The following is a 27,986-nucleotide window of genomic DNA, read 5'->3' as shown; positions in this document are numbered from 1 at the left end:
AACTGAAAGCTTTCTCCTCTAGGGAAAGGAAATAGACGAGTCTTGAATGTCAGAATTCCTTCTTTGATCATTTGAAGTGTCTAGCTAGGGCCTCAGAAGTAGATTTGTGCAGGCGGACCCAGATATGGATATACTATTGACTAACGCCAGGCTCTTTCTTCCTAACAGTAAATTAGACCACTTGGCTGTCCTGTGGCCCTTACTGTTTTGGAGGCGTTGGGAATCCCATGTGGTTTAATTAGTAGGAATTAACTTATTATATGAAGAATTTTTCTATCCTGTATAGACTTGAAATCAACTGTCCCAGCAAAAAAAAAAAAAAAAAAAAAGCTTTTAAAATTGGAACGTCGTTCATTTCTTGGCAAATTTTTGGTTTCATTGAGCAGCCCCAGAGCTCATGGAATATGTCATTTGAGTTATTTAAAATCTAAAGCCAAACTTGTAATTCTCTATGGTTTACAACAGCTGCAAAGCGAGAATGAGAAGTATGGTCTGGTTGGCTCTGACAACAGGGCTTACTCGTGCACAGAAGGCTGGGTTGTGCCGCTGATTGCTCTCTGCAAAGCCTTGTTCTTTCATCACAGCAAATTAATCTGAGCAGTAATGTAGTGCTCTAAATAGCGGGAGTCTATATCCGTCCCCAGGGCTTCGTAATGTCACATTTACCAATAGCCTAGTGGTTCCTGCGGTACTTTAGGGGCTTCGCTGGAGACCAGGGAGGAAGGGAGAAGCTCAGTGTGCCTTTGCCTTGTAATCTGATGGGCCCATTGCTTTCATTTCCTGGAGCTCTCCCAAAGAGACTCAGTAGTACCCAGGGACAGGATCTTACTTGTGATCAAAAGGAATTCTTTTTACGAGACTGCTTAGCCTCTGATCTCCCACTTCTTCCCCTTCTGAGAGTTGCTGTATCCAGAGGCACAGCCGCAGTTCTTCCTCTTTAGTTGCCTGCCCGTTAAACACTAATGAACACTCCCACTCACCAAGTTTTCCCCATGTGCCAGGCGTTGTTAAGCTGCTTTATATACCTGTCTCACGCTTTACGTACATTATCTCATTGAACCCTCGTGACAGCTCTGTGTGGCCGGTATTAATATCGGTTTACATTGCATATAGAAGAACTGAGGCTTGGAGAAGGAAAGCAGTGTACCCCGAGTGATAGGGCCTGACCCCGAAGCCAGGGTTTATTACTCAGGTAATGGGCACATCTGCCAGGCAGTTGCTCAGGCCAAAGAGGAAATGATCCTTGATTCCTTTCCTTCCTTCACCCTCACACCCACTCCCTCAACAAATCCTCTTGACCTTATCTCCTAAATATGTCCCAAATCTGGCCACTTTTTTCTATCTCCACAGCATTAGCTTTGTCTGTTCCCCTGTCAGCCCTTGCCGGGAACACTGCAGCAGTCTCATACTTACACTGGTCTTGCTTCCGTTACAGTCCATTCTCCCCACGGCAGGGAATGAGATTTTAAAAATCTAAACTAGATCTTATCACTTCCCTGTTTAAAACTCCCACTGACGGCCCAGTTGCAATGAGGAGAAAGCCTAGCCTTTACCATGGCCCACGATGGGGCTCCTGCTGTCTCTGTGCGCTCTGCCCCTCACCCGTACCAACCTCACTGCAGCCTTCGCACGGGCCCCCTGCTGAGAATGCTCTTCCCCAGATCTTTGCCTGAGTGGCCCTTCTCCTCTGCTCAATTGTCACCTCCTCAAAGAGGCCTTCTCTGATCTTTATGTATACGAGGTCGAACAATTAGGTTTGCGAACTCATCCTAGAAAAAGCGCTACATACCTCATTGCTGAATATCACTACGGTCACCTTCGAAGTACTCCCCTTGGGAAGCTATGCAGGACACCAGCGCCTAGTCCACCCTTCAAAGCAATTTTGGAACTCTGTCTGGAATGGCCATCAGAGCTGTCACTGTATTACCCTGATGTCCTGAATGTCATCAAAATGTTTTCCTTTCAATATTTCCTTTATCTCTGGGTAAAGAAAGAAATCATTGGGGGCCAGATCAGATGAATAGGGAGGGTGTTCCAATACAGTTATTTGTTTACTGGCTAAAAACTCCCTTACAGACAGTGCTGTGTGAGCTGGTGCATTGTCGTGATGCGAGAGCCATGAATTGTTGAAAAGTTCAGGTCCTCTAACTTTTTCATGTCGCCTTTTCAGCACTTCCAAATAGTAAACGTGGTTAACTGTTTGTCCAGTTGATACAAATTCATAAGGAATAATCCCTCTGATAATTAAAAAAAGGTTAGCAACATCGTTGCAACAAGTTCGGGAACTTAATTGTCAGACCTCGTCTAGCCAATATAAAGAAGCACACCCCCACCCTACCCCAATTCCTACATTTTATTCTCATCGCACCCTTTTTTATCTGTCTTGTTCCGGGTTGCGTCCCTATTGCCTAGAAGGGTGCCCAGAACAGAGGAGATGCTCCTCTCCGACTCAAACATTTCCTTGGGGAAGTTTTCTGTGACACTCTGTTGCATCCTTTCACAACAACCCCAATTTGTCCTGCCCGGCCCTCATCACACGTTTGTGTGATTATCTGATTAACGTCTGTCTCTCCCATCCGACCATAATCTTTATGCGGGCTGAGGGTGGTCTGTCTTGCCCACTGCTTTACTCCTAGTGCCCAGCACGTCATTCGTTAGTGGATGAATGGAGGAATGACGAATCACTATGTTTGCATCAACTTGGTCCACTCATGGAACGTGTTTGCCTCAAATGAATGAGTAAGGGGTTCTTTAGTGCCCATGACTCTCTCAGGAGCCACATCAGGATGTTAATAGAGACAGACAGTGGGAATAGGAAAGAAACCTTGGCAGTCTTCCGACCTGGAACACGCAGTGGCCCGCGCTCTACAGCCCCAAATGCCTTTTCAGTGCTGCCTTTTATGTTTTACATCTTACTGCTTATATCCATCCATCGGACATTCCACCAGTGAGTGTGGAGCCCAGAAACACCCTCAGCCCACCTCACCGATGTCCACTTCTTGTCATAATTCCCGTAACACCTTGTTTTTAAACTGAGGCCCGCTAGTCTGTAATTGTGAGGCATTATCAACCTGGTAGACCTAGCCATAGGCGAGGAATGAGTAGTTCAAAGACTCAAGTCCCATTTCTGTCACTGAATGATTTTGAACCGAGCTTTTAATTTTAACTTCAGCGACTGACTTGCTTCTCCCCATCTCCCAAGGACCAAAAGACTTGGCATCCTAGAGATTCAGCTCAATGATATGACCCCCAAACCCACTGTGGAGCCAGTAAGTTCAGGAATCCAACACTATTAACTCATTTTTGTTGTTGTTGTTGAAGCTTAGGCTTTGCAGATTCTCCTCCTCACCATTCCCTTCTCCCTTACAGAGACAACTAAAGCTTACAAATACTGTTTTCAAAGAAACATTTCTTTCTAAAAATAGCCTAATTCTAAAAATAAACTTAAATAGCTCTAAGTTTATAGGGATTTCTTTTTTTTCCACGTCAGGCAAAGAAGCCAAAATTTGGAGTGTGTAAATTAAATGTTTGCTTGGTTGTTAGACCATATTGTTTCTCAGCAGGATACCACAAAAATCATTATCTTACTAATGATTACCTTGAGCTAAAGCATTAATCACAAGTCTTTCTTCATACACTGAGGCTTGGTCTAGCTATATAATAGCATCCAAGTGTTTTGGCCAGAATTCAGTAGTTTACGTGAGTGTAAGCAGAATTGTTTGAAAGCCTAAACCAGACACAGGTGTGGGTTTTGGGGGTTTTTTGTGTTTAAATTTTACTATTTTTCTGTGTGTGTTTTTTTTTTTTTTTTTGGTAATGTCTTCAGCGGATATCCTGGCACTTGACAAAGTCATTCACGCTGTAGTCCATCTGCTGTCCCTCTTGGCTTAGGGGTTAGTTCAAGTTGCTCCACTGATACATGCTAAAATGTCACAAGCACAGTTTAGAAACTCCCTCCCCACCTGGCTTCTTGTCTCCAGAGTCGTTCCTTGCCCCTGCCCCTCATCCCCAGCACCAGCCAGTTCCTTTTATCCTGCTTGTCCGCTTAGTTTCCTTTCTGCTGGAACTCCCAGCTCCCTGACAGAAACAATATCTCGAGATCAAATTTGTAAAAAAAAATTCCAAAGAGCTGCCTCAATTCTGTTGTTGCACTGGAATTATCATCGTCAGTGTCCCTTCTCTGCATCATGTGCTTCATCTAGGATTTCACATACTATCATGTTGATCTTTCAAGTAGTCCTGCGCCTGGATCCTCGTTCAGCAGCTGAGGCTGCTGCGGCTCAGAGAAACTAGATGATTTGGCCAACACAGCAGAGTTGGAGCTAAAACCCACATCTCCCGCCTCCAGCTTTCCCACCGGCCTGTGGTCCCACTCAATGATATATTGTGAAAGAGTGGTCATATTCAGGAGCTGGGAAGTCATTTTTCTCAAGGAAATTTTGTTGTGGTGGTTGTAATAGGACTTATTTGGGAAGGGATTTCTGTCTATAATCTAGAATACATAAGCTTAGCTTTATAGTTTTTTCTTGAATTCAAACCCATCTGGCACTTTGATTCATTCATTCGTATATATGGAGCACCCGTTACATGCCAGGCAACAGAGATAGGATGCAGAACAAGGCAGGCACAATCCTTGCCATCATAGAATCTAGGTGGGAGAAGACACATAAATGGGCCATTGCAATGGTTTAATAAATATTTGGGTAGGGAATGTACTGGGTGGGATGGGAGCATGTGGCAGGGACATCTGACCCACACTGGACAGACAGGGAAGGCTTCCCAGAAGAAGGGACTTCTATTTTGAAGATAGAAGGATGAGTGAGTTTCAGCCGGATTGGGATTGGGGTCAGGTGGGGTGGGCAATAAGGTTTTAAGAAGATGGAAAAGCAGTGTGAAGGCCCGGAGGTGAGAATGTGGCCCATGTTGTCTCAGTTCTTGCTCAGTAGATCAGATTTCATGACATAGCTGTTGGAGAGACTTGGAAAAAGCATGTCAATAGGGAAAGCACAGAAACTACCTATCTCTTTCTCATGTCTTCTTAACAGAAAAAACTCGAGACTCCACTCGCGTCCACCAATCCCTTCCTGGAAGATGAACCAGCATCAGAGATGGAGGACCTGGCAATGGAGAAAGGAGATTTAGATCAAGTAAGTCTGGTTTGCATTTCCATGTGCAGCCTACCTAATGTTTGTTTCTGAAAATGGGTCTGTTTGCGCTAAATATGATCCTTTGGCTGTCGGCCACATTCAGAGATTACAGCTTTGGTGGTCTTGATAGAAAGCCTTTATCTGAAAGTGCATTTAGAAAACTGAGCCAAAGAGCAACCTTTCCATTCCTATTCCTCTGCTCCTGAAGCACCTCACCACTGGAATTAGCAACACACTCAAGCTTAATTAGCCCTGTGATGGGGCAGCAGAATTCTGCCCTGCTTCGTTCATCATCTCCTGCACTTGTCAGCGTAGCTTTCAGTTGTGCTCTCATGTGGTCCAGCGATGATGTGAGAGGCGGAAAGATCCCCAGTGAACTTAGCAGGACCATCAGCTAGGAGAGACCCCTGCTCAGCGTAAGCTGATCTCTTTAGGTCTGGAAGCCATTGAGGAGGCCTGGAAACATCAAGGTGACCAACAGCATATTTGGAGAGTTACTTTTCAAAGCACGCTAGCACTTTCATTTCCTTTGGATTTTTCTGTCCAACTCTTAAATTTCCTCTCCCTTCATCCTACAGAATGGTGTTTTTGTTTCACTGCCATTTTATGACATGAGCAATAAATCAGAACTTTTCCTGTCTGGATTAGTTATTCTTCTTTTTAATTTTCTACACTTGGCTGCTAACTAATTATTTTATAGTATTGTTTTGCTCCAGACACCACCAAAAGGGAGGCTGGCTGGGAAGACCAGCTCTGGGAAACCTGTAGCCACACTCTTTGCAGCTAATCCTACATTCCTAGCACAGTGAGGGTGGGTGTACAATCCTAACAGGAGCCAAGAAGGCACAATTTCCAGGAGCAGTTCTGAAGTGATGCAATAACACGTGTCTGGTCCATTGATTAAATAATTGTAATAACATGAACACCTCACATTTTTATGGTGCTTTATAGTTTAAAAGTCTTTTACATGCTCCATTTCATTTCGTCTTCACAGTGCCTGCCTCTCATTTTATAGGATTTTATATGAGCTGCAGTGCCTGCAACTCAGAGAGGTTAAGTGATTTGCCCAGGGTTACAGAGTTTGGAAGTGGAGGAGCTAGGACTGGAAGCCAGGTCTAGAAATCAGAAACTAGAATTCTTTTTCTGGCACTCTTTTTACTACACTGTGATGTCTCAATGAAAAGTAGAGGACATAGAAATGAATCCCATGAATAAAAGCGAATGAATAAAACTGAAGGGATACCTTGACGCTATATCCCAGAGTTCTGTAGGATTAGAGGTAATGGATTTACAGCCATCCTATCAGCCAGCATGGGAGAAAACAAAAGATTTTTTTCTAACTGAAGAAATGCATCTCTTGAAAGACCCTATCTCCAGAGCAGAGTCGATAAATGCTGTGCTCGCCTCCACCCACAACCACATCAAAATTATAACTACACTACAAAACAGCCATCATTGAGAATCGCCTGAAGTCTAACTGAACAGAAGTTCTATAACTAAAGATATACAGAATAAGCCACTTCAAGACTTGTAGGAGGGGTGGAGATGCAGAACAGGCAGGTCCTACACCTACATGTGACAGTTAAAAATTGGGATGGATATCTCAGCTGCAAAGTTCCACCCTGAGGAGCAAGGGGTCCCAGACCCACACCAGTCTCCCCATCCCAGGGTTCCAGTGTTGGGGAGAGAAGTCCCCATAATTTCTGGTTGTGAAAACCAATGGAAATTGTGGCTGAGTGAGCCAGAGGGCAGCTGCAGTCCTAGGCTCTCCTCTTAAAGGGCCTACGGACTTACTTAAAGGACTTACTTGCTGATGCACTCACTTGTTCTGAGCTCCAGCACTGGGGCAGCCGCTAGAAAGGTGCTAGGGACATATGGGGAAGAACTGAATTGTCTGGCTTTAGGGCACGCGGTGGAGGGGCAGCTTTCTCCCAGACAGAAGTGCTGGCAGAAACCATTGTTCCTTTCTTGAGCTCTCCTTCAATCTACTCTGCACATGGGCACCATATCTGAGTCTCCATCAACATGGCTAACACTTTTCACCCTGCCCTGGTGATTCCCTGAGACCTTCCCCATGCAATTTGTGGACCAACCTGAGCTGCTTCTAGTGGCTTTTCCATACAAACAGCCTGTCTTGGCTCATGCTGTGGACTTTCCTAACATCTCTCAAAGGTTCACAAACCCAAACAAGTAGCATCTGGCCTCGGTGTTCCCTGTACCTCTTGCTAAGCAACAGCAAGCCTGGCACTTGCACAGCAGCTGCCTCAATTCACAGCTTAGCCTCTCCCAGGCACTTCCAAACCCAGCACAAGTGGCAACCATCTGTAGATCACTTTGTAGCTCATACCACGTGGCCCCTGCATGGCTGACCTTGGCTTGCACCAGAGCCCCTCCCAAGAGGCCCCAGAACCAACATACCCAGTGGCCAGCTTCAAACCACACCAGAGCATCACCAACCACTTCCACAAACAACACACCCAAAGGGCAGACTCAGCAGGCACCAGAGCCCCGCTAAAACAAATCCTGCTCTGTAAGATCATCCCCTATACAACACCTCCTCCACTGTAGTCATGGCCAGTCCTCACAACCAGTCAGCCTGAGGATCAATCTCTCACTTTGATGTGCCAACAAAAATCAAGGTTCAGTTACAACAGAAGGGCACACAACCCACACTAGGAACACACCTGGAGCACCTGGCTCAGGTGACCAGGGAGTCTGTGCCACTGAGCCCCACCAGACACCTACCACATAAGGCCAGTCTACCAAGATCGGGAGACTAGCAGCCGTACCTGATACATAAAAACAAACACAAGAATGCAGCCCAAATGTAGAGACAAAGAAACATGTTTTAAATGAAAGAACAGAACAAAACTCCAGAATAAGAACTAAACAAAATGGAGACAAGCAATCTACCAGATGCAGTGTTTAAAACACTGGTTATAAGGATGCTTAGTAGTCTCAGGGAGAACTTCAAGGAAGAGATAGGAAACATAAAAAAGAACCAGTTAGAAATGAAGATACAATAACTGAAATGAAGAATACATTAGAGAGAATCAACAGTAGATTAAATGAAGCAGATTGAATCAGTAATTTGGAAGATAAGATAGCAGAAAACACCCAATCAGAACAGCAAAAAGAAAAAATCCAAAAAAATGAGGATAGTTTAAGGGGCCTCTGGGATGATATCAAGCATACCAACCAACATTCACATGATAGAGGTACCAGAAGGAGAAGAGAGAGAGCAAGGAATTAAAAACCTATTTAAAGAAAACTTTCCTAACCTGGCAAAGGAGATAGATATTCAAGTCCAGGAAGCCCAGAGAGTCCCAAACAAGATGAACCCAAAGAGGCTCAACCAAGACACATCATACTTAAAATGCCAAAAGTTGAAGACAAAGAATCTTAAAAGCAGCAAGAGAAAAGCAGTTAGTTACCTACAAGGGAGCTCCCATAAGACTGTCAGCTGATTTCTCTACATAAACGTTGCAGGGCAGAAGGGATTGACATGAAATATTCAGTGATGAAAAGCAAGGACCAGCAAAGCTATCATTTAGAAGAACAGATAAAGAGTTTCCCAGACAAGATAAAGCTAATGGAGTTCATCACCACCAAACCAGTATTACAAGGAATGTTACAGGAACTTCTTTAAGATAAAAAAAAGATCAAAAATATGAATAATAAAATGGCGATAACTACATATCTATCAACAATTACTTTCAATGTAAGTGAATTAAATGCTCCAATCAAAAGATATAGGGTGGCTGAATGGATAAGAAAACAAGATCCCTCATACGTATGTTGCCTACAAGAGACTCACTTCAGATCGAAAAACACACAGAGACTGAAAGTAAAAGGTTGGAAAAGATATTTCATGGAAACGAAAAAAATGCAGGGGTAACAATACTTACGAGGATACCAGACAAAACAGACTTTAAAACAAAGGCTATAACAAGAGACAAAGAAGGACCCACTAACTCTACTTCTGGGTATTTATCTGAAGAAACCCAAAACACTGATTTGAAAAAACATATTCATCCTTGTGTTCGTTGCAGCAGTATTTACAATGGCCAAGATATGGAGGCAACCTAAGTGCCCATCAATGGATGAATAGATAAAAAAGTGGTACATATATACAATGGAATATTATCAAGCCATAAAAAAGAATGAAATCTTTCCAACTGCAATAACATTGATGGACTAGAGGGTGTTATGCTAAGTGAAATAAGTCAGACAGAGAAAGACAAACGCCATATGATTTCACTTATATGTGGAATCTAAAAAACAAAATAAATGAATAAGCAAAACAAAAACAAACTCATAGGTACAGAGAACATTTTGATGGTTGCCTGATGGGGGAGGGAGGATTAGAAGGATGGGTGAAAAAGAGAAAGCGATTAAGAAGTATAAATTGGTAGTCACAAAATAGTCATGGGGATGTAAAGTACAGCATAAGGAATATAGTCAATAATATGGTAATAAGTATATATGGGGTCAGATGGGTACTAGATTTATCAGGTTGATCACTTCATAAGTTATATAAATGTCTAATCACTATGTGGTACACCTGAAACTCATATAATATTATATGTCAACTGTAATTGAAAAATAAATTACTTTAAAAAAGCATCTGTCACATTGTGGGAGGAAAGACTGGCATGAGAAGGAGGCGTCTGGATGTAGAGCTCGTTTCTGGTGTATCCTCTTCTCTCAGTCGGTCACCTGCCCCCTTTGAGCTTGCTTTGTGAAGTAGTGCCATTTTCAAGGCCCTCCTGTCTCCCCAGTGCTAGGGACTGCCATTGTCATGTCCAGAATATGCTCGCAGTGTTGCTGTGGAAAGTTATCCTTTCAGTTCGTCATCCCTGGATGGGATTATACTGGATTAGGATAGATTCCCCATTGGCTATATAGTCAGTTTTGCCATGTCAAATAAAATACAAGTTTTCTTTCTCATGGAAGTTTTCGCTCATTCTGGAAGCTCAAGGTTATGGTTGTAAGCCCCAAGATCTGTTCGTTCTAAGGACACAGAACACAGATACATGGGGTAAAGCAGTGTCATGTGGTGGGGAAAATGTCAGACTCTGGTCTGTCACTAACTGACCATGTAGGTAGGTGTTTTTACTTTCTCTATAGAATTCTCTAGTTTCTTCATCTTTACGTATGCATGAAAGTGATGATAAAAATCTCTTAAGTCTGAAGAGCTCATTCAGTGTAAGTATAAAAATACACATTCTAAGTGATAAAAGAAAATGGCTACATGATATTCTGACAAACTCAGGCTGATCAGTCTTCCGTAAGCCCTGTGCTTGAGGAGACCCTGCAGAACACTCAGAGAGCTGCACACACCAAAAACACTGCAAGAGGGCCCAGAGTAAAACAGCTCATGGTTTACAGACTGTATTCCTTGGTGCCCCGTCAGATATCACTGTGGGGAGTTGGGAGGAGACCAGGACCAGGGCGCTAGGTCCCTCCAGGCAGAGCAGTTCTAGTGTGAGTCACTTTTATCGTGGACTTGCAGGTAAAATTTCTTTTGAACCAGGGGTTTTAGGTCTATTTACAAAGAAGACACTAAAACCCCTGGACTCGATGATCCACCTGCCATTTCGTGAGCTGTTGCTTGTTAGTAATAAAACTAATACACCCGTGACCAGTGCCTCCTCACAAACCATCCCCAACCTTCCACTGCCTTACCAGCACTTGTCTTGCTTGTGCTTGATTAGCTGGCAGCTCCAGGGTCTCCGTCTTCCCGACCACTTAGTGGCATCAGGAGCTGGGTACACAGGAGCCCTGGGGGACGTTGGGGAGCAGGTCCACGGGATGCTAGTGGTGAGCGTGGCCAGAGGCGGTGGGGGCGGGGAGTGCTGGCTGACCCAGCCCATTGCCACACGACAGTTTGCCCTCAAGGTAAGGGTCATTCCCTGCTCACTACTGCATTTTTGGCTATTGAGAAGGGAGAGTGAACTTGCAAAGAGATGTTTAGTTTGAACAATCAGTTGCCAGCATATTCCCAATGATAAAAATGGCACATGAAAAGAGACCGAAGGTGTTTAAAGTAGAAAAGAAAGAGGAAGAAGAAATAAGGAAATTCTGGTTAAAAATGTACCCTTCTGGTGATCCGAGCAGTTAGATTTAATCTGTTTACATTGGATAGTAATAAAAGGAAATGGGACCAGCTGCAGACCTCCTTACTGTGACAACAGTAACCTTTTATTATTCCATCAAACTCCAGGAGGAAATAGCTTAAACATCTGCAGCTTTTGGACGGCATTCACACACTCAGAAATCCAGCCTGAATGCTACTGCTAAATGACTTAGTATATGCTTTCAGCTGAGAATCAACCCTTTAGGGAGCTGGGCAGTGCGAAGGGAGACACCAGTTTGCAATGCAATTCCAGCACCTATTATCTAAATGTGAGCACATTTGTAAAGCAGCTATAGGCAGGAGGCAGCCCTATGGGAAAAACGGAAACGTCAGTCAGTGTCTGCCATTGTTCCCCTCTTGCTTTCCGTACACACTAAAAGCACTGCAAGAGGGCCCAGAGTAAAAGCTGTGGTGACAGGTCTCTCCTCACTGCCAGGAGCGCCGTTAGTGGGCAGAAGCTGGGCAGGGCAGAGTCTCCTGCGGTGGGGCTGGGCTGCCCGCTCTGATTTTGCAGCTCTCTGAGTGTTCTGCGGGGCCTCCTCAAGCACAGGGCCTGCGGAAGACTGATCAGCCTGCGTTTGTCGGAATATCATGTAGCCATTTTCTTTTATCACTTAGAATCTGTATTTATACACTTACACTGAATGAGCTCTTCAGACTTAGACATTTTTTTCATCACTTTCGTGCATACATAAAAGGGAAAACATAAGCAAAGTAAAACAGGTTAAGATATTCCTACAACTTCTTCACATTCAGAGTCCAACTCTCCTGAACCACTTTTTCAAAAACTTTATTTTGAAATAATTACGTATAGACTCCTAAGAAGCTGCAGAGTCCAGAGCGCCTGTGGGCCCATCTCCCAGCTTCCACCAGTGCTGACAGCTAACAGAACTATAGTGCATTATCAAAACCAGGAACATCAAGTTCTAACCCCATTTTTTACTCAGATCTGGATGTCTGTATCTTCCCACACGTTATTGTCCTCCGGGCCGTCTAGGGTGTGGGTGATGCCATTTCTTAAGTGCTCCTCTGCTGTCTATGGAGTATCTGCTAGGCCACTGGCACCCATCTCCCCACATATTTTTTTACTTTTTAAAAAAGTAATGTCAAACTTAGAGTCAAGTTTTAAGAATGTTACAAGGAACTCAGATATCTTTTATTTGGGCTCACCAATTGTTAACATTTTGCTACATTTACTTTATCATTTCCACCTGCTCCTCCTCTTCTCTTCTCATCCTCTTCCTCTCTCTCTCTCCCTCCCTCCCCCCTTCTCCCTCCCTCCTCTTCCCTTCCCCCTCTCTCTTTCTCTTTCTCTCTCAGAACAATTTGTAAGTTTGCAGATATTATGCCCTTTACCTCTACATATTTTACTATGTATTTCCTAAGAAAGACATTCACTTAAATTATCACAGATCAAAATCAGAAAATTTAATATCAGTTCAATACTATTATCTATAGACTTTATTTAAATTGCATAATGTAGTCATTCTAAAGTGATAAATTAAAACATTGTCAATAGTTGGGAAAATACACATAAATTAGTGAGTAAATAAAGCCAAATACAAAATATACATGTTGATTTAAAACATGACAACGTTCTATATTATATAAACTCCCGTTTATAACGACCAGAAAGTATCCTGTAGATGTGTGAATATTTTCGTCAAGGGAAGAAAATATAAATAAAGGGAATAATTACAATACTAAAACGATGATTATATTTTAATTGATAAAAAGTTAGCTGGGTATAGTGGTCGTATTTTCCAATTCTGAGTTCAGAATATCTAGGCTTACAAAGGTAGACAAATTAAATCCCATTGTCTATTCATTTAACAAAGCACCTTATTGAAAGGAATAAGAAACAGATAACTGACTTGGAAAATATAGAACAAATAGGTAAGGACCACCCTCTCACAACCATCATACTACTCATGGATCTTTCGTTTTTAACTAATGGAAGTGTGGGAAAACTCTTGGGCATCTAGGAAGTGAAGTGTAACTTTGGATCCAGCCAGTTCAAACTCAGTGAACCCACTCTTGGGCGTCTCTCGTAGTCTCAACAGAAGGCCTGACTTTGGCAGTGGCTTCTGGGTGATGAGAGAAAACTGCCCAGATTGTAGTTATACTTAGGGAGGACCAGAGTTTCTAGGAATCTTACCAAAACAATTAAAGACAAGGCACTCTTAGAAGGTGAAAAGGGAAGGGAGCTACTAAATACGAGATTGAGTGGGGTATGTCTAAGGTGGACATTAAATTTTTGGTGCTCATGACCAGTTTTACAGATGGATTTAACCATGCCAATGTATCATTTTTTTAATTACTAGAAGAAGGTAATCATTTCTGTCTGTAATTAGAGGCTTAACTTTTCTTGTATTTGTTAAAAGATAGGAGCTGTTCAATTCAGTAAGTATGCTGTAGGTTCCAGTTTATACCCAAATTATACTCTAATATCAACCTCAGCAAGGGCACAGGGCCTTTTGTTGACATTTGACAATAGATAGAATTGACCTTTTTTAGGAATAGAAAAAAATATAGAGAAAATCTTTATTTTTTAGATGGTTTAAGAAGGAATTAAGCAGCAAATACAGTTTTTAAATGCTTGCTTTCCTGCCTAGATGACGTATATATCAGTGTTTTCCAAGTGTCAGTTGGGAACCAGTGTTGGTCCAGTTTTTCATTGGTCCAAAGGCAAAAAATACAGACAAAACAGCCAGCCTGTCTATCTCTGAGTATCTATCTATCTATCTATCTATCTATCTGGCATAAGGTCACCAACTATCTTTTCTTATAAAGGACTGACTGCGTTTATGCTGCTATTTTCTCCATATATAATGTTTGAGTATAAAATATTCTTAGGAACTTGTGGTGAGAATAGAAAGTAGCTATTAGGTGGGTGCAAAAGTAATTGTGGTTTAAAAGGTTAGAAATAATTGCAAAAAACGCAGTTACTTTTGCAACCAACCTAATAAAAAATTAACAACCCAATGTTGGCCCCCTATCCTTTTTCTTACATTTACTTGTTGATGAAATTCAACAGTCTAGGAACCACTGCAGGAAAGCAATGATATAGAAAGAGTTCCAGTTTAGGGGATAGGAAACTTCACCATCTGTTGCTAGGGCCTCCCTTTCTTTGGGTATAAAAGAGTAGTAAATTCCTACATCGAGGATTGTTGTGAGGAATAGATGAAATGGTATTTCGTTTCAAAGTACTTGGCTCATAATAACAATCAGTCAAATATCGGTAAAAAAATGTGAAAGCACTTTATAAATTTTAAAGCACTATATAAATACCAAGGGGGCCAAAAAAATGTATACACATTGTAAGATGAAATGTATATCTCTTTAAATGTTATCTTAAAATATGTATACATTTTTTTGGCCCCCTTGGTATTAGGTGCTGTTATTAGCTAGGATTTAAATTTTGAAAACATCAGTCAGAAGACGAATAGCTCCCAAATTGAAAACTTATGTGCTATCAAAGCAGCCGTGAATCTTTCACCATTCAAAGCAAGTAAATGTTGCTAACAAAGCCGGCTTATTGTTCACAAATTGGCATGAAGTATAATGCACGATATAGTCCCAGTTTAGTTACAATGAATGCCTCCTATCTGTATGTTAGGAACAAATTTGGAAGGGATGTTTTCTTTGAAACTGCTTGAAAATTTGCAAAAATGTCTCAAGTATAGGGTTTCTTCCTTTTTTTTTTTTTTTTTTTTTTTTTAGCGAAAGAAGCCTAAAGCCCCAGACAATCCATTTCATGGCATTGTTTCCAAGTGTTTTGAGCCTCATCTCTACGTGTATATCGAGTCCCAGGACAAGTGAGTGATGAACATTTTGCTGTTTTCTTTTGCATTTCTCCCACCTCTGGTCGTGGTTGGGCCACCCCAGGGCACAACTCCTTCCAGAGGCTGACGGAGGGACTTGGTGTGCTTCTGACCCTCCCCGGAAACCTGTTAAGGATATTTTTATATCTCTTGAATGGTATCATTTATTGTGACTATAAATCTCAAAAGCCTGAGTTTGACTCTAACAGGATCCCCAAGGGATCCCAACACCCCCGTCCCACGTGGGCACTGAGCCCTTATATAGCTGTAGATGTCAGCCCACAGGCTTTCTACAATGTCAGGTGCTGGAAAATGTAGAAAGAAAGCCTAGTGTCTAATGTGGATGTTATCAAGTGTAATTTAACTTGTCATTTTTAAATAATTTAGACTACAAAAAAAAAATTATAAAAAAATCTCATAGACCCTTCCCCCAGAGAATGTTCACATTTTTCATAACCACAGTTATCAAATCAGGAAGGTAATGTCGTCCCCATGAATACCCTTTTTCTGGTCCAAGATCCAGTCATGCATTTAGTTGTCAGGTCTCTTTAGTCTCCTTTAATCTTGAATGGTTTCTCAGTCCTTTCTTTGTCTTTCATGACCTTGACACTTTTTAAGGAGTATTGACCAGTTGTTTTGTACAGTGCCCTCAATTTTGGTTTGTTTTTTGATGTTTCTTCTTGATTAAATCCAGATTATGCATTTGGGGCAAGAATACCATAAAAGTACTGTTGTGTCTTTCTCGGTACATCATATCAGAAGGCAGGATTTGTCCCATTACTGGTGCTGTTGACTAATCTCTTGCTTTAGGTCATGTCTGGCCAGCTTTCTCTGCTGTGAAGCTACTGGTTTTCTCTTTGTAATTAATAAGTATCTTGTGGGCGCATCCTTTGGGACTATGTAAATACCCTTCTTCTCATCACACTTTGCCTACTCAGTTTGACTTCCCTTAATGATTCCTGCCTGAAGCAGTTATTACTGTAGTGTTTGCCAAATGTTGATTGTCTCGTTCCATCATTTCTCCAGCATTTACTAATTGGAGCTGTACTGGAAGGAAGAGCTTCCCCTCTTCCCGCTTTGCTTGTTTATGTCAGTACGAACTGATGGGTGCTTATCGTTCATGGATCATCATCCATTTAATATATGTGCTTTTTACAAACTCGGAGGCTCCAGAAAATTTGTACAAAACAGCCCTCTGTAGCCACGTTTCCTCACAGCAAGAAGAGTATGTTCACGCTCCAGTATCCACTGTTCATGCGAAGGAGTGAGACCCCCTCCTTATCCCCGAGTCTCTGCCCACAGCCAGAGCATGCGATCCCTGCCATACCGGAGGCAGACTTGGAAAAGGTCGGGTTTCTGGAACAAGCCGAGCTGACCGGAGACAGGCTGGTCCAGGCTCCGAGAGGAGGTCTGGTAGCCTGAAGAAGGCACGTAGTACCAGACAGGGGCTCACGCCAGGCAAACAGCAGCCGTGAAAAAGTTCTTGGGGGCAGTTGTCTGGGAAAGCATTTAGGCACTGAAGTCCAGTCTTGTTTCGTCTTTTTTTTTTTCCTTTTTAAATGATTCTGTCATGGGTTAGCAAAGTCTTGTTTCCAGATATGTTTCAGGGGTAAACCATGAGAGGAAGAGAATATTTTAAGTGGAATCAGTACATGGAATATTATTACTGTTATTAACCTACTTGATTTTATGCATAGCTTCTACTCTTTTCCTCTCCGATTATAAAATGTTTCATGTTAAAATCCCAGAAAATGAACTTTGTAAAAGAGCTTCTGAAATTAACAAAAACCTCCTCACTGCTCCCCTCTCCCCACAAAAAAAGTTGCCTAGACATTTTTTGCCTTGTACGGTCAGTTTTCTTCCCGCTTTTTATCCATTGGGTTTCTGTCTGCAGGCACACAGAGGGCAGTAGTTACTATTGCTTATTGGTCCTTTGAAAGCACCCCCTCTTCCATATTCAGAAAGTCTTCACTAAGGAAGTTAATAAGACACCCCTGAAAGGCGGGAAGAAGGATCCGTTATTTGCTTACTAGGTTAACAGGTCTTAGGGCAACCCACTTGGATGACAATTTTTGGACAAAGCTCCTTCTTCTCTAATCAACCCAAATTCTTATTTTTAAAAAGGCTTAAAAGCTCTTGAGTCCAGGGTTTACGGTGCATATCTGAGATAACCACCTACTTTCCCAAAACCTACCTGGTCTTAAAGAATCATTTTTCCAAATTATTACAATTCTGGTGTCTACTCTTTTCACGTGGCCTTGATTCATATAAAGCATACTCATTGTTCATGATACTTTGGGCAAAGAGCCAGACCTTCCTTCCTTAGGGACTCTCCATTTCTCTATGAAAAATGAAGTGCTGGCCACTCGTCCTGCCGTTTGGCCTTACTAGGATGTTTCCATTGCACGAGGGAAGGAGCGGAAGCTGCTCGTAGGAGAACTGCGTAGGTTGTGCTGTTGTCGCTCCAGAATAAGCAGCAAAAGCTTGAAGTAGAAAATAGAATTCAAGAAATCCATTTCCTCATCTGTTAAAGGAGAAAATCAGACGAAATAATGCCTAAAGCAGTGGTTATTAGCCTTTTTTTGAGTCATAAATCCCTTTGAGAACCTGATGAAAGCCATAGACCCTCTTGCCAAAAAAAAAAAAAAAAAAAATTCCTCATAAACCCACACACTATTTTTTGACTACAGTTTCAAGAGGTTCTATAAAGTCCTTCCTTCTTTAAGTCAAAGAATCCTAAGGCTGGGGAAGAAACTCAGGCGGGGACTGATTTTGTACAAATTACTACTCTTGTAGCTCTGACTCAGAAATCTTCAAGGGAGAAAAATCTTAGACCATTCACAAGCTCTCAGATGACAGAGACCCAACGCAATGTAGTGGAAAGCACGGGAGCCAGACAGACCTGGATTTGAGTCAGAACTCGGCACTCACTAGCCTGGTACTTACCCTCTCCGAGTTTCCTTTGTCCTGTCTGCAGTGAAGTTAATGCCCTGCTCACAGGATAGTGGTGAGGATGAAATACTGGCACTGGCACAAGTAAGCAGTGCTCAGGCACTGTGCTTGCCCTGCCCTGCCCTCCCTGTGGTCTTGTTCTGGGCTCTTAGGCAGTTGGGTGGCCTGATCAGTGTCACCAGCTTTCTTCTGGGCCTGGCCTGGGGTCCATCCTCTCATCTCCCCGGCCTCCCACCTGCCAGAGGAAGGTTCTGGCAGCACCTGCCATAGCCACAACCCAAGCAGCAATAGAAGGACTGCTGAGCTGGTACCCACGGAGGAGGCAGGAAGCGGGAGTGTCCCTGAAGCCACCTCTTTAGCAGGTTGGGCTACGGTGTCCTTACCTATGCTTCAAGTGGCTTTCCTAGTTTTTGTTTATATTTAAGGAGGAAGTTAGTGTGTTTTCTACTCTTGAGAATCTAGTGACTTTCTTCGGCTGACTCTTGCAGAAGAGATTTCTCTACATAGGTACTTTGTTCACTCCATTCCGTGATATTCTCAGAGAAATGGTTAGTGACTCCATGTCTGCCCATTCTCCTGAGTTCCCCATCATAACTTTTGTTGAAATAGAGCTCCCCCTTTGCTAGCTTCATCAAGCCTAGAATTTCTCTGTAAATTGATTTGAAACTTTCAGACGAGTTACAAGAATTGTACATAGAGCTTCTGTATATCCTTCACCCAGAGGCCTCAATTCAGTTCTCTCTCCTTCCTCTCGCACGTACACACTCACGAGCACACACTCACATACATATTCACATACATATTTTTTTCTGAGCTATTTGAATTCTCCAATTGCAGGCAAGATGCTCCATTACTCCTTAATATCTCACTGTATATTTCCTATATATAAGGCCACAATCTACATAACCACAGTACAACCATCAAAATCAGGAAATTAACATTGGTACGGTATTGCCATTTAATCCGTAGATCCCATTCTGTTTCACCAGTTGTTCCAATCATGTTTTTTTTAATAAATCCAGAATCCATTCCAGAATCACGGTTGCATTTATTTGTCACATCTCTTTGGTCTCTTTCAGTCCAGAAGAATAATTCATCCTTTCGTTATCTTTCATGACCTTGAAATTTTTGAAGAGTACAGGCTAGTTACTTTGTGGAATGTCCTTCAGTCGGATGTTTTCTCATGATTTATGATCAATGTAGAAGTGGTGTTGTGTTCCCGGTAAATTCATGTCAGGAGGCACCCAGTGTCAGTTTGTCCCACAACTGTGTTCATTTTTATTATTTGGTTTAGGTGGTGTCTGCCAGGTTTCTCTATTTATTAATAAGTATCAGGAGAAATTTTGAAACCATATAGATAGGCTTTTTGTCCATCTTTCACCTACTTATTTTATCACCCATTCATGATACTCGCCTGAATCATTTATTATTACTAAGATAGTTGCCAAATGATGATTTTCTAATTCCATCATTTCTACTACATTTGTTAGTTGGCAGTATATTTTAAGAAAAAGCTTTCTCTTCTCCCTATTTATGTGTTTATTTTTTTTCTTTCCCCCTTCTTTCGCCTCCCCCGCCCCTCCGGTTCAAGCCGTTTGTTTCTCAGTCTAGTTGTGTAGGACACAGCTCCCTGGCCCATGCTGGTATTATGAGCTTTGCGCTCCCCCCAGGAGGCACCAGTTCGGTCACCAGTCGTTGGTCAGCCACTTACAGTGGCTCATGGCAGCTCTCGCTGGCTGCTGGCTGCTCACGCTGGCCACCGGCCACTCGTGGAAGCACACAGCAACCCACCTCCAGCTGCTCACAGCAGCCCAGCTCCAGGGAGAGAGCCGTTGTTTACAGTCTTAGCTGTAGAGGGCACAGCTCTCTGGCCCATGTGGAAATCGAACCTGCGACCTCGGTGTTAGGAGCACGGCGCTCCAACCACTTGAGCAGAGCCACCGGGCTGGCCACTTAAATAGGGATTTATTTATATGAGCGTGGGCTCGTGGATTCCTATTTTGTTCAATGGTTTGTAGCCATTACTATCTTTCTGTTTTTAACTTTATATTGGAGTAAACTTAGACCTACAGAAAATTTGAGAAATAGTACAGATTTCCCATATTCCCTTCTCCCAAGTTCCCCTAATGTTAACATCTGACGTAACCATAGTATAGTTATCAAAACCATCAAGTTTACATTGGTACAGTATTATCACTAAATGCCAGACCCTATTTACATTTCACCCGTTTTCCCACTGTTGTCTTTTTTTCTTCCAAAATCCTTCATTATTTATTTTAATGATCAAACAGTCCCTGATGTGGCCCTTGGAATCCCTTCAAACTGGTTTCTCACTCATCATGCATGCCCCTATCATTTTGTGAGCACTTCCTTTCTGGCACAAACTATACCAGGCTCATCTTGTACTCTTCTACCCCAGCGCTGGAGCCATCCATTTTTCCAGGATCCCTTGTTCCTTTGGTAGGGAATGATATTTAGAAACTTAAGTTCTGGGGCGGCCGGATGGCTCAGTTGGTTCGAGCGCGAGCTCCCAACAAGGTTGCCGGTTCAATTCCCACATGGGATGGTGAGCTGCATCCCCTGCAACTAAAGGTTGAAAAGGGTGACTGGACTTGGAGCTGAGCTGCGCCCTGCACAACTAGATTGAAGGACAATGACTTAGAGCTGATGGGCCCTGGAGAAACACACTGTTCCCCAATATTCCTCAATAAAAAAAAAAGAAAGAAACTAAGTTCTGGGCATCGGTATGTTTGTTAATGCTTGGGTGTCATCATGCTTGTAGGTCCTTTCAGCTGAGAAAGTTGAGAAATAGATGTATGTGTGTAGACGCATACATCTATATCTATTTTTATATCTATTTCTGTATTAAAACCTGTGAATTTATGCTGATATCTCCAGTTCTAACCTAACACCGCAGAGTTTATTTTAGCCTCCTCTATTACATGTCTGTAACTACGTCTACAGCAGTGAGAAACTTGGCTCCCAGTATCCGCCCTGCATTTGCTTCTTTGCTCCATTTCCCTGTGCGTCACCCATGTCCCAATTGGCCTCAAGCCACACCTTGGCTCCCCAACCCCACTAGCCACACCAGAGCCAAATCCTCAGCCCCCAACCGAAGGGAAGGCGAAGGGGTGCAAACCAGTTTGTGTACCCTTGAATTAATAAGTTCTGCAACTTCCTGGGGATCTTAAGCTGCTTTGCCCATGCTTACCTCCATGCCACTGTGTTTAGGCTACCATCTTCCCCTCCCAGTGCCACCACTGCTTCTCTTTCCAATTAGAATATTGTTTCTGTAAATGTTGACTGCAAATTCACCAGAAGAAACTGCCTTGGTCATCCATAGAGAAGCTTGGTCTACAATGTGGTTTTTCTTCTCTTTAGGTTTTAATTTTTCCCTCTGCTGATACCACCCTGCAGGATGGTCTAGTCTTAGGTTATTTTATTTGTCAGTTGAACTCCCCACAGTATTTCCCATGCCCTCCGAAACGCTTGTACAATTCTTGGGCAAAAAGCCCAAGCTACATGGAAAAGGGTAAAAGACACTGTCTATATCTATGACATGTTTCTTCAAGCTGGAGAGAAAGTGAATAACAGTAACAATTGTAATACCATATATTTGTATAGTGCTTTACAGTTTTGAGATCAAAGCAAGGTGCAGTGAGTGGATAGAGCTTAGCTTTGGAGTCGGACGGACCCAAGTTCAAATTCCAGCTCTGATCGTTCTGTGACCTGGAGCAAATTACATTATTTTCCTCAGTCTCGATTTCTTCATTTATAAAATGGGGACAAGGCCTTCTACTCGGGTCTGTTGTGACGATTAAATGAGGTGGTATTTATAATGCACCCAGCACATGCCTAGTTTATAGGCTTATAGCTTAGTGGGAAGGATAGACCAACGAAAGAGGTGGTGCACAGCGTGAAGGCACAAAGATATGAATAGTGGGAATACAGAGGAGTGCATACATCAAACTGCGGGCAAACTTTTCTCCATTCATATCTCCTCCTTGCGCCAAAGCCCGCTCGTCCTTCCCACCGTCTATTCCTCATACCATATTCTGTGCTCACTCCGTGCCTACGTTCTCTCACCGGAATCTGCTGTGAGATTTTCTCACTGGTGTCCTCTGTTATTTCCCTTGTCTAAAATAAACTGTTCATTTTGTGTATACCGCCAAATCAGCATTTCTTTTCTCAGTCTGGGAATATGAATATCATAAGCCTGAGGGTCCTATCTGCCCCCCAAGGCCAAAGCTCCTAAATGGGCAGACACTGTGTCTTCACCCCCGTAGCACTTTGGTCGGGACGTGACCTTTTGTAAACTCCTATTTGATTGTAATCGCTTTAGGATATAAAAGGTGCCTCCTTGTGATTCCTGGCAGTAGGTCAGTATGCAACATATTGCTTTCTGCGGTGGTCCTATAAGAAGATCTTGCCAAAACTTGGGGTAGCGTTTGGTGCTTGCAAGAAATGATAATCTTTGGTGTGTTTTTTTCTCACTTGAATTCATTTATATCTGATAACTAACACCACCCAGAGCCTTGTACGTACTAAGTGCTCAGTCATTGGTTGATTGGATGGGATCGTCTCTTCAGACTAATGAACCTTACGCATTCCCATGGGGGTAACTTTTACTGTTCTCTTCTGTGAAACGTTGATTACTTGTTTCCTAATATCTTGTATAACATAGAAGTGTGTTGATGCAAAGAGTGGGAGATGGAAGGGTCGGGGGGAAGGTTACTCTGACTGGTTTCTTTCTCGTGCACACCAGAGAACAGTGTCAAAAGGAACCTGGTAGACGTTCTGCAAAATGTGGAAGATTTTTAGAGTTTGGGTTTTTTTTTAAGTGGAAATTTACTTTATTTTCTATGATCATAATTTATAATCTTACTCATCGGGTTGGCTCGGAGATAGGCAGTAGGTGAGTAAGCCTCCTGACTTCAGCTTCTAGGGGAATTAGGTAAGTGGTTAAAGTAAACTTCAGAGCTCTGGCCCCTGTTTGGGTTGGCACCGTAGATTTGGAGATTAGACTCTCCTAAGAAGACTCAAGTGGAACCTTTGGCTTTTCTGTTCCATGCTCTGCTCCACTGTACCGGCCTCCACCCCCCTCCACTTTCCCAGCCTTCCATTCCCACCCCTTAGCAACGAAGTGTGGAGGTTGAGCAACTGAGTATGTACTGGGAGGTTGAGCAACTGAGTATGTACTGGGCACCAATATAATTGGGAGATGAGCTTTACACGTAAACATGAGGGTGGGTCTATGGGAGCAGAAGTGACGTAAACCTGATCCTTACTCTCCAGGAGCGTATAATAATGTACACGAAACAGAAGATTCTACTACTATAGAGCAAGCAGATTTCACCTTTTGTACCAACTTCAGCTTATTAGAAGTGGCTAGCTAGAGTGCTGTCTCAAGAAGGATTCTGAAATAACACCAAAGATCAGTAAAAAAGATTGCGATTATTGGCCGTGGGCCCAGGGTGGGAGAACGTGAACATGTTTCTTGAATATTCGATATCTTTACACTGTATATTAAAATGTCAGTGTGTTACAGATGACAGAAGTTGAAATGGAGATAAAGGATTGGTGTAAGTAGGAGCTGTCTGGGTGCACCCTGGACTGACCTCAAAGATGAATAGAGAAGTAGCGGGAGAACATATTGGCGGGGGGGGGGGTGGGGGGGTGGGGGGGGGGGTGGGGGGAGAGGAACAGGGGGAGTAGAAAATCCAGGCAAAGGCAGAGTCAGAGAGAGAGAGAGTGGGGGGGCAGTTGAGGTGAGTCTGGCTGGGGCGTAGGGTCGCTGTGGACAGGAGATGGGAGGTTAACTGGAAAGGGTAAGGCAAGAGGAGGTGGTGAGGAATGGAGGTGGTGACCCTGCAGGGTCGTCCCTGCTTGCTAACCACCACCACAGACAAAGACCTAGCCTAGGCCTGAAGTTCTTTAAGGGCAGAACGGCTACATCTGGATATAATAAACTTTCAATAACAAAAGCTCTTGAGTAAAATGTCAGTTTTCTCCTATTCCTGCTAATTGATGCTGTGTGTGGTTCTTGTCTATTCTTCCTGGCTGTTATATAAATACATTTTAAAAGCACAGCTGGATTCCTATAGCCTTAGACAGCCACCTAAAAAGATGCAAAATGTCCGAAGGGGGTGAGGACCCCTCCCATTTTTCGTACAGCACAACTGTGCAGAGACCAATCAGTATAGCCCTGCTGGATTTTACCTAGTGATGATGTATTGTGACTGAGGCACACGCAGTAATGTTTGGGAAATGCAAGAAAAATTGCCACCACCATCACCATCTTGACCTGGGGCAAGCCTGGAACTGCTCATGTCCTCTTCTCCCAAGATTTTTTTATACCTTTGATTCTGGAAATTTTGAGGAAGAAACTGCATTAAAGGAGAAAGAAAGCACTAGAATATTTCTTTAAAGTTTCTCTGTTTAGGCACCCATGTCATGGGCACATTTAGGTGACTGACACTTAAATACTTGCTGACATCATAACCTTTTTGTGTTTTAGGAGGAAGCAGGGTAGAGTGGGTAAAAGCATGAGGTTTGGAGCCAGGGTGCTTGGTTTTGAATCTGGCTACCTCACTTTCTTGCGCTGTGAATTTGGACAAGGTCCTCAACTTTTCCGCACTTTGCTTTTTGAAAGTAAGGATAGTAATAACACCTACTTCATAAGATTATTGTGATGATTAAGTGAAGTTCGTTGAAATGATGTTTATAAAATGCTGACGTAGCGCCTGGTACATCATAAGTGTTCAGAAAATGATCACTATCATTCAGGGCTTTTATTTGCGGAAAGGAGAGATGGTACTACCATGTTTCCCTGAAAATAAGACCTAGCTGGGCAATCAGCTCCAATGCGTCTTTCAGAACAAAAATTAATACAAGACCCAGTCTTATAGTAAAATAAGACTGGGTCTTATATAATATAATACCGGGTCTTATATTAATTTTTGCTCCAAAAGACACATTAGAGCTGATTGTCCGGCTAGGTCTTATTTTCGGGGAAACAGGGTAATATGGCAGTGGGACCAGTATGTGCACTTAGCTGGATTCTGGGCTCAGGTATGCCGCTAAATTGTGTAACAGCCTTTCTAGTCCTTACCTGTTTCTTCTCTTAGAGGGCCCAATAGTATCTCCCTCACAGGGGCCTGGGGCCAAATGTAATCATGAAATGCTTTGAAAAGTATGGAGCAGCACACAAATGCCACATTTTATTGCTGCTGTTATTGTAGGTATAATGGGGGTGGTTAATGATGATATTGATAAAAACGGGTCCAATTTTAAATGTAAAAAGTGTTTGGAATGATTTACTCATGGCAATCAAGCATATTTTATTTTTTTGCTTTCTCTTTCTTGAAATGAAATAACATTTCAGGTTTTCTCCCTCCTAGAAACCTTGGAGAGCTGATAGATCGGTTTGTGGCCGATTTCAAAGCTCAGGGGCCACCTAAGCCCAACACTGATGAAGGGGGTGCCGTGCTCCCCAGCTGTGCCGACCTCTTCGTCTACTACAAGAAGTGCATGGTGCAGTGCTCGCAGCTCAGTACTGGGGAGCCCATGATCGCTCTGACCACCATTTTCCAGAAGTACCTCCGAGAATATGCCTGGAAAATCCTTTCTGGCAACCTGCCCAAGTGAGTCCTATTTTTCCTGGTCTGAGTGGTAAAGTAGGATTCTAAACATACCTAAGTATGAGTATCTCTAAGGAAACCCACTCTGGAGTTGTGTACTGAACTGCTAAGAGTATCAAGGAGGAAAACAACCTTCCTGAGTTCCCAAGGGTCTGAGACTGTTTTCCTCTCTAGATGGGATTCCACAGCTGACCAAGACCGTGAGAGGACGTGCCCACAGTGGCTGCCAGTGTAGGTCAGTTCTTACCACGGTGGACTCAAGGGAGTCAGTCCATTATATATGTATTTAGTTTACACAGATTTAATGATAGGTACTTGGCCAAAACAGTGGGGAGGGAATGGTGGAAATAACTTTTCAAGAGCATGGGCCACTTCATTCAGGCCCCATTCAATGAGAGTATGTCCTGGGATAAGTAGATGGGAGGCATGGGTCTGCTTTTCCCTCGGTCTGATTAGTTCCAAAGTCTCTCCTACGGTGTGTGTACCTTGCTGTGCTGGGTAGAGTCTAATGGTTACAGATGTGGTAGGGATTGGGGGAAGAGCATTGCGTAGCACAGCCCCTCATTATAGTGACTTTACTGTATTCACTGGGGCATTGGAATAGTGTCATGTTGCTTAAAATAAATGGATCATTCAACTAGAGTTTTAGAGATGGTTTGGTTGTACTGTAGCAATTTTGATCGTAATAGAATATGATCTAAAGTAATGCTTCAGAATTTAGCATTCATAAATCATCCCCATGGCTATATTCAACAATTCTGGAATCCATTTCTGTCATTGTCACTAAAATGTGTCATATATGAGACTTTTACATTTTTTGGAGGAAAGAAAATAAAATCCCTATGCTCCACAAGAGATTTGAAATAACAGATATGTTTCACCAATGAAAATTTCTTTGACTATAATAAAAATTATTTTAAAATTTTTATGAAATTAATACAAGTTCATTAGAGTTTAGAAGACACAGAAAAACACAAAGATGAAAAAAAAATCGCCTATCATCTCACCACCCAGAGAAAACTGGTTTAACATTTTGCTGTATATTTTTCCATTCTTGCTTTTGTTTGTTTAACAGAATAGGGACTGTCCTACTTAGAGTTATACACCCTGCTGCTTTAACTCAGCAGCATCCTGTGAGCATTTTCCCATGTGTATTAGTCAGTGTCACAGCAGGAAACAAGCAGTATACACAGCTGGGATATTGTTACTAAAGCGACTATTCACAGAAATAGGGGCCAGGTGAAAGGCACCAACAGGATTCTGAAGCATCTAAACACAGTGGGTACTTATTACTACTTTCAAACTCACTTGAGGGCTAGGGCTGTGGACGAAGGGCTGCCCCAGAGAAGCTGTCGTGATAGAGGCCCACGGTCACTGACAGGACCACACCGAAGCAGAGGGAGCTTGAGGACCAGTTAGTACTCAGACTTCTCGCTCTACCCCTACAACTTCCTGCGGCATCTCCCATTGGCTGAACCCAAACAGGAGGCCTGAGGGCCAAGGAGCCTGGGTGATATGTCTGGAGAGGTCAGTCTCCTGAGCCACAGAGAAGGGAAGAGAAGAACAAAGAATGGATCTGGGAGGCCAACCGAGACCAGTTAGCACTCGTGACAGTGACTTCATTAAATATTTTTAATGATGCCATGGCAATCAGACATATAGAAGAACCTCTGTTAACTTCTGAAAGTCTTAGTGATCATTCTCTTAACTAATTGTGTAGTTGGTTCACCATTTGGTTGGGTTCTCCATTTTGGTATTTTAAATAACACTCAGCAAAGCATCCTTGAACAGAAGCGGAACTACTTACTGTCCAATTGTTGGAACATATTTTTAAGCTCCTGAAATATACCTCCAGAAAAGTTGTACAATTTAATGCTTCTAACCAGTAGAGTAGAGTGCTAGTGGCCTCACATCCTTATAAGTGCTGGAAATAAAGATGTTGTCAAATCTTTGATTACCAGTAAAATCGGGCCTTTTCTTTTCTTTTTGAGAAATTTCTCTTCTATTTTTAAGGTAAATGTCATGGTTTGTATCTTCTTTAAAAAATTAGACTCTGACAGTTGAAATAGTAGGAAGTTTTCTAACTGCCTTTTGCCATTTGGTGGACGTGTGATCCAATCAGTGGGCAGGGATGAGATGCCTGTTGGTTTTTTGAGACAATCAGGGCTTCGGGCAGGAACCGTGGCTCAACATTTACTTTTGTACCCCTCCACAAGCACAACATGCAAATTGCTATGCGGAGTTTTCTTAGCTGAGAGAAACAATGGGGGAACCAGCTTTTGTG

General features: G+C 42.7%; 1 protein-coding gene across 2 annotated transcripts in view; it reads left to right on the top strand.

The window, feature by feature from the left end:
• Positions 1 to 27,986, top strand: part of VPS53 (VPS53 subunit of GARP complex) — a 149,010-nt gene that overhangs the window by 79,848 nt on the left and 41,176 nt on the right. For both annotated transcript variants that reach the window (XM_033089976.1, XM_033089975.1), the window contains exons 12-14: positions 5,046 to 5,147; positions 15,010 to 15,104; positions 25,463 to 25,705. In XM_033089976.1, the coding sequence (XP_032945867.1) occupies positions 5,046 to 5,147; positions 15,010 to 15,104; positions 25,463 to 25,705 (440 nt within the window). The remainder of the gene's footprint in view (positions 1 to 5,045; positions 5,148 to 15,009; positions 15,105 to 25,462; positions 25,706 to 27,986) is intronic.

This window comes from Rhinolophus ferrumequinum, chromosome 21 (assembly GCF_004115265.2).
Source record: "Rhinolophus ferrumequinum isolate MPI-CBG mRhiFer1 chromosome 21, mRhiFer1_v1.p, whole genome shotgun sequence".
In the NCBI taxonomy this organism is placed as follows: domain Eukaryota; kingdom Metazoa; phylum Chordata; class Mammalia; order Chiroptera; family Rhinolophidae; genus Rhinolophus; species Rhinolophus ferrumequinum.
The sequence above is the reverse complement of the archived record's forward strand: the minus strand, read 5'-3'. Positions and strand labels throughout refer to the sequence as shown.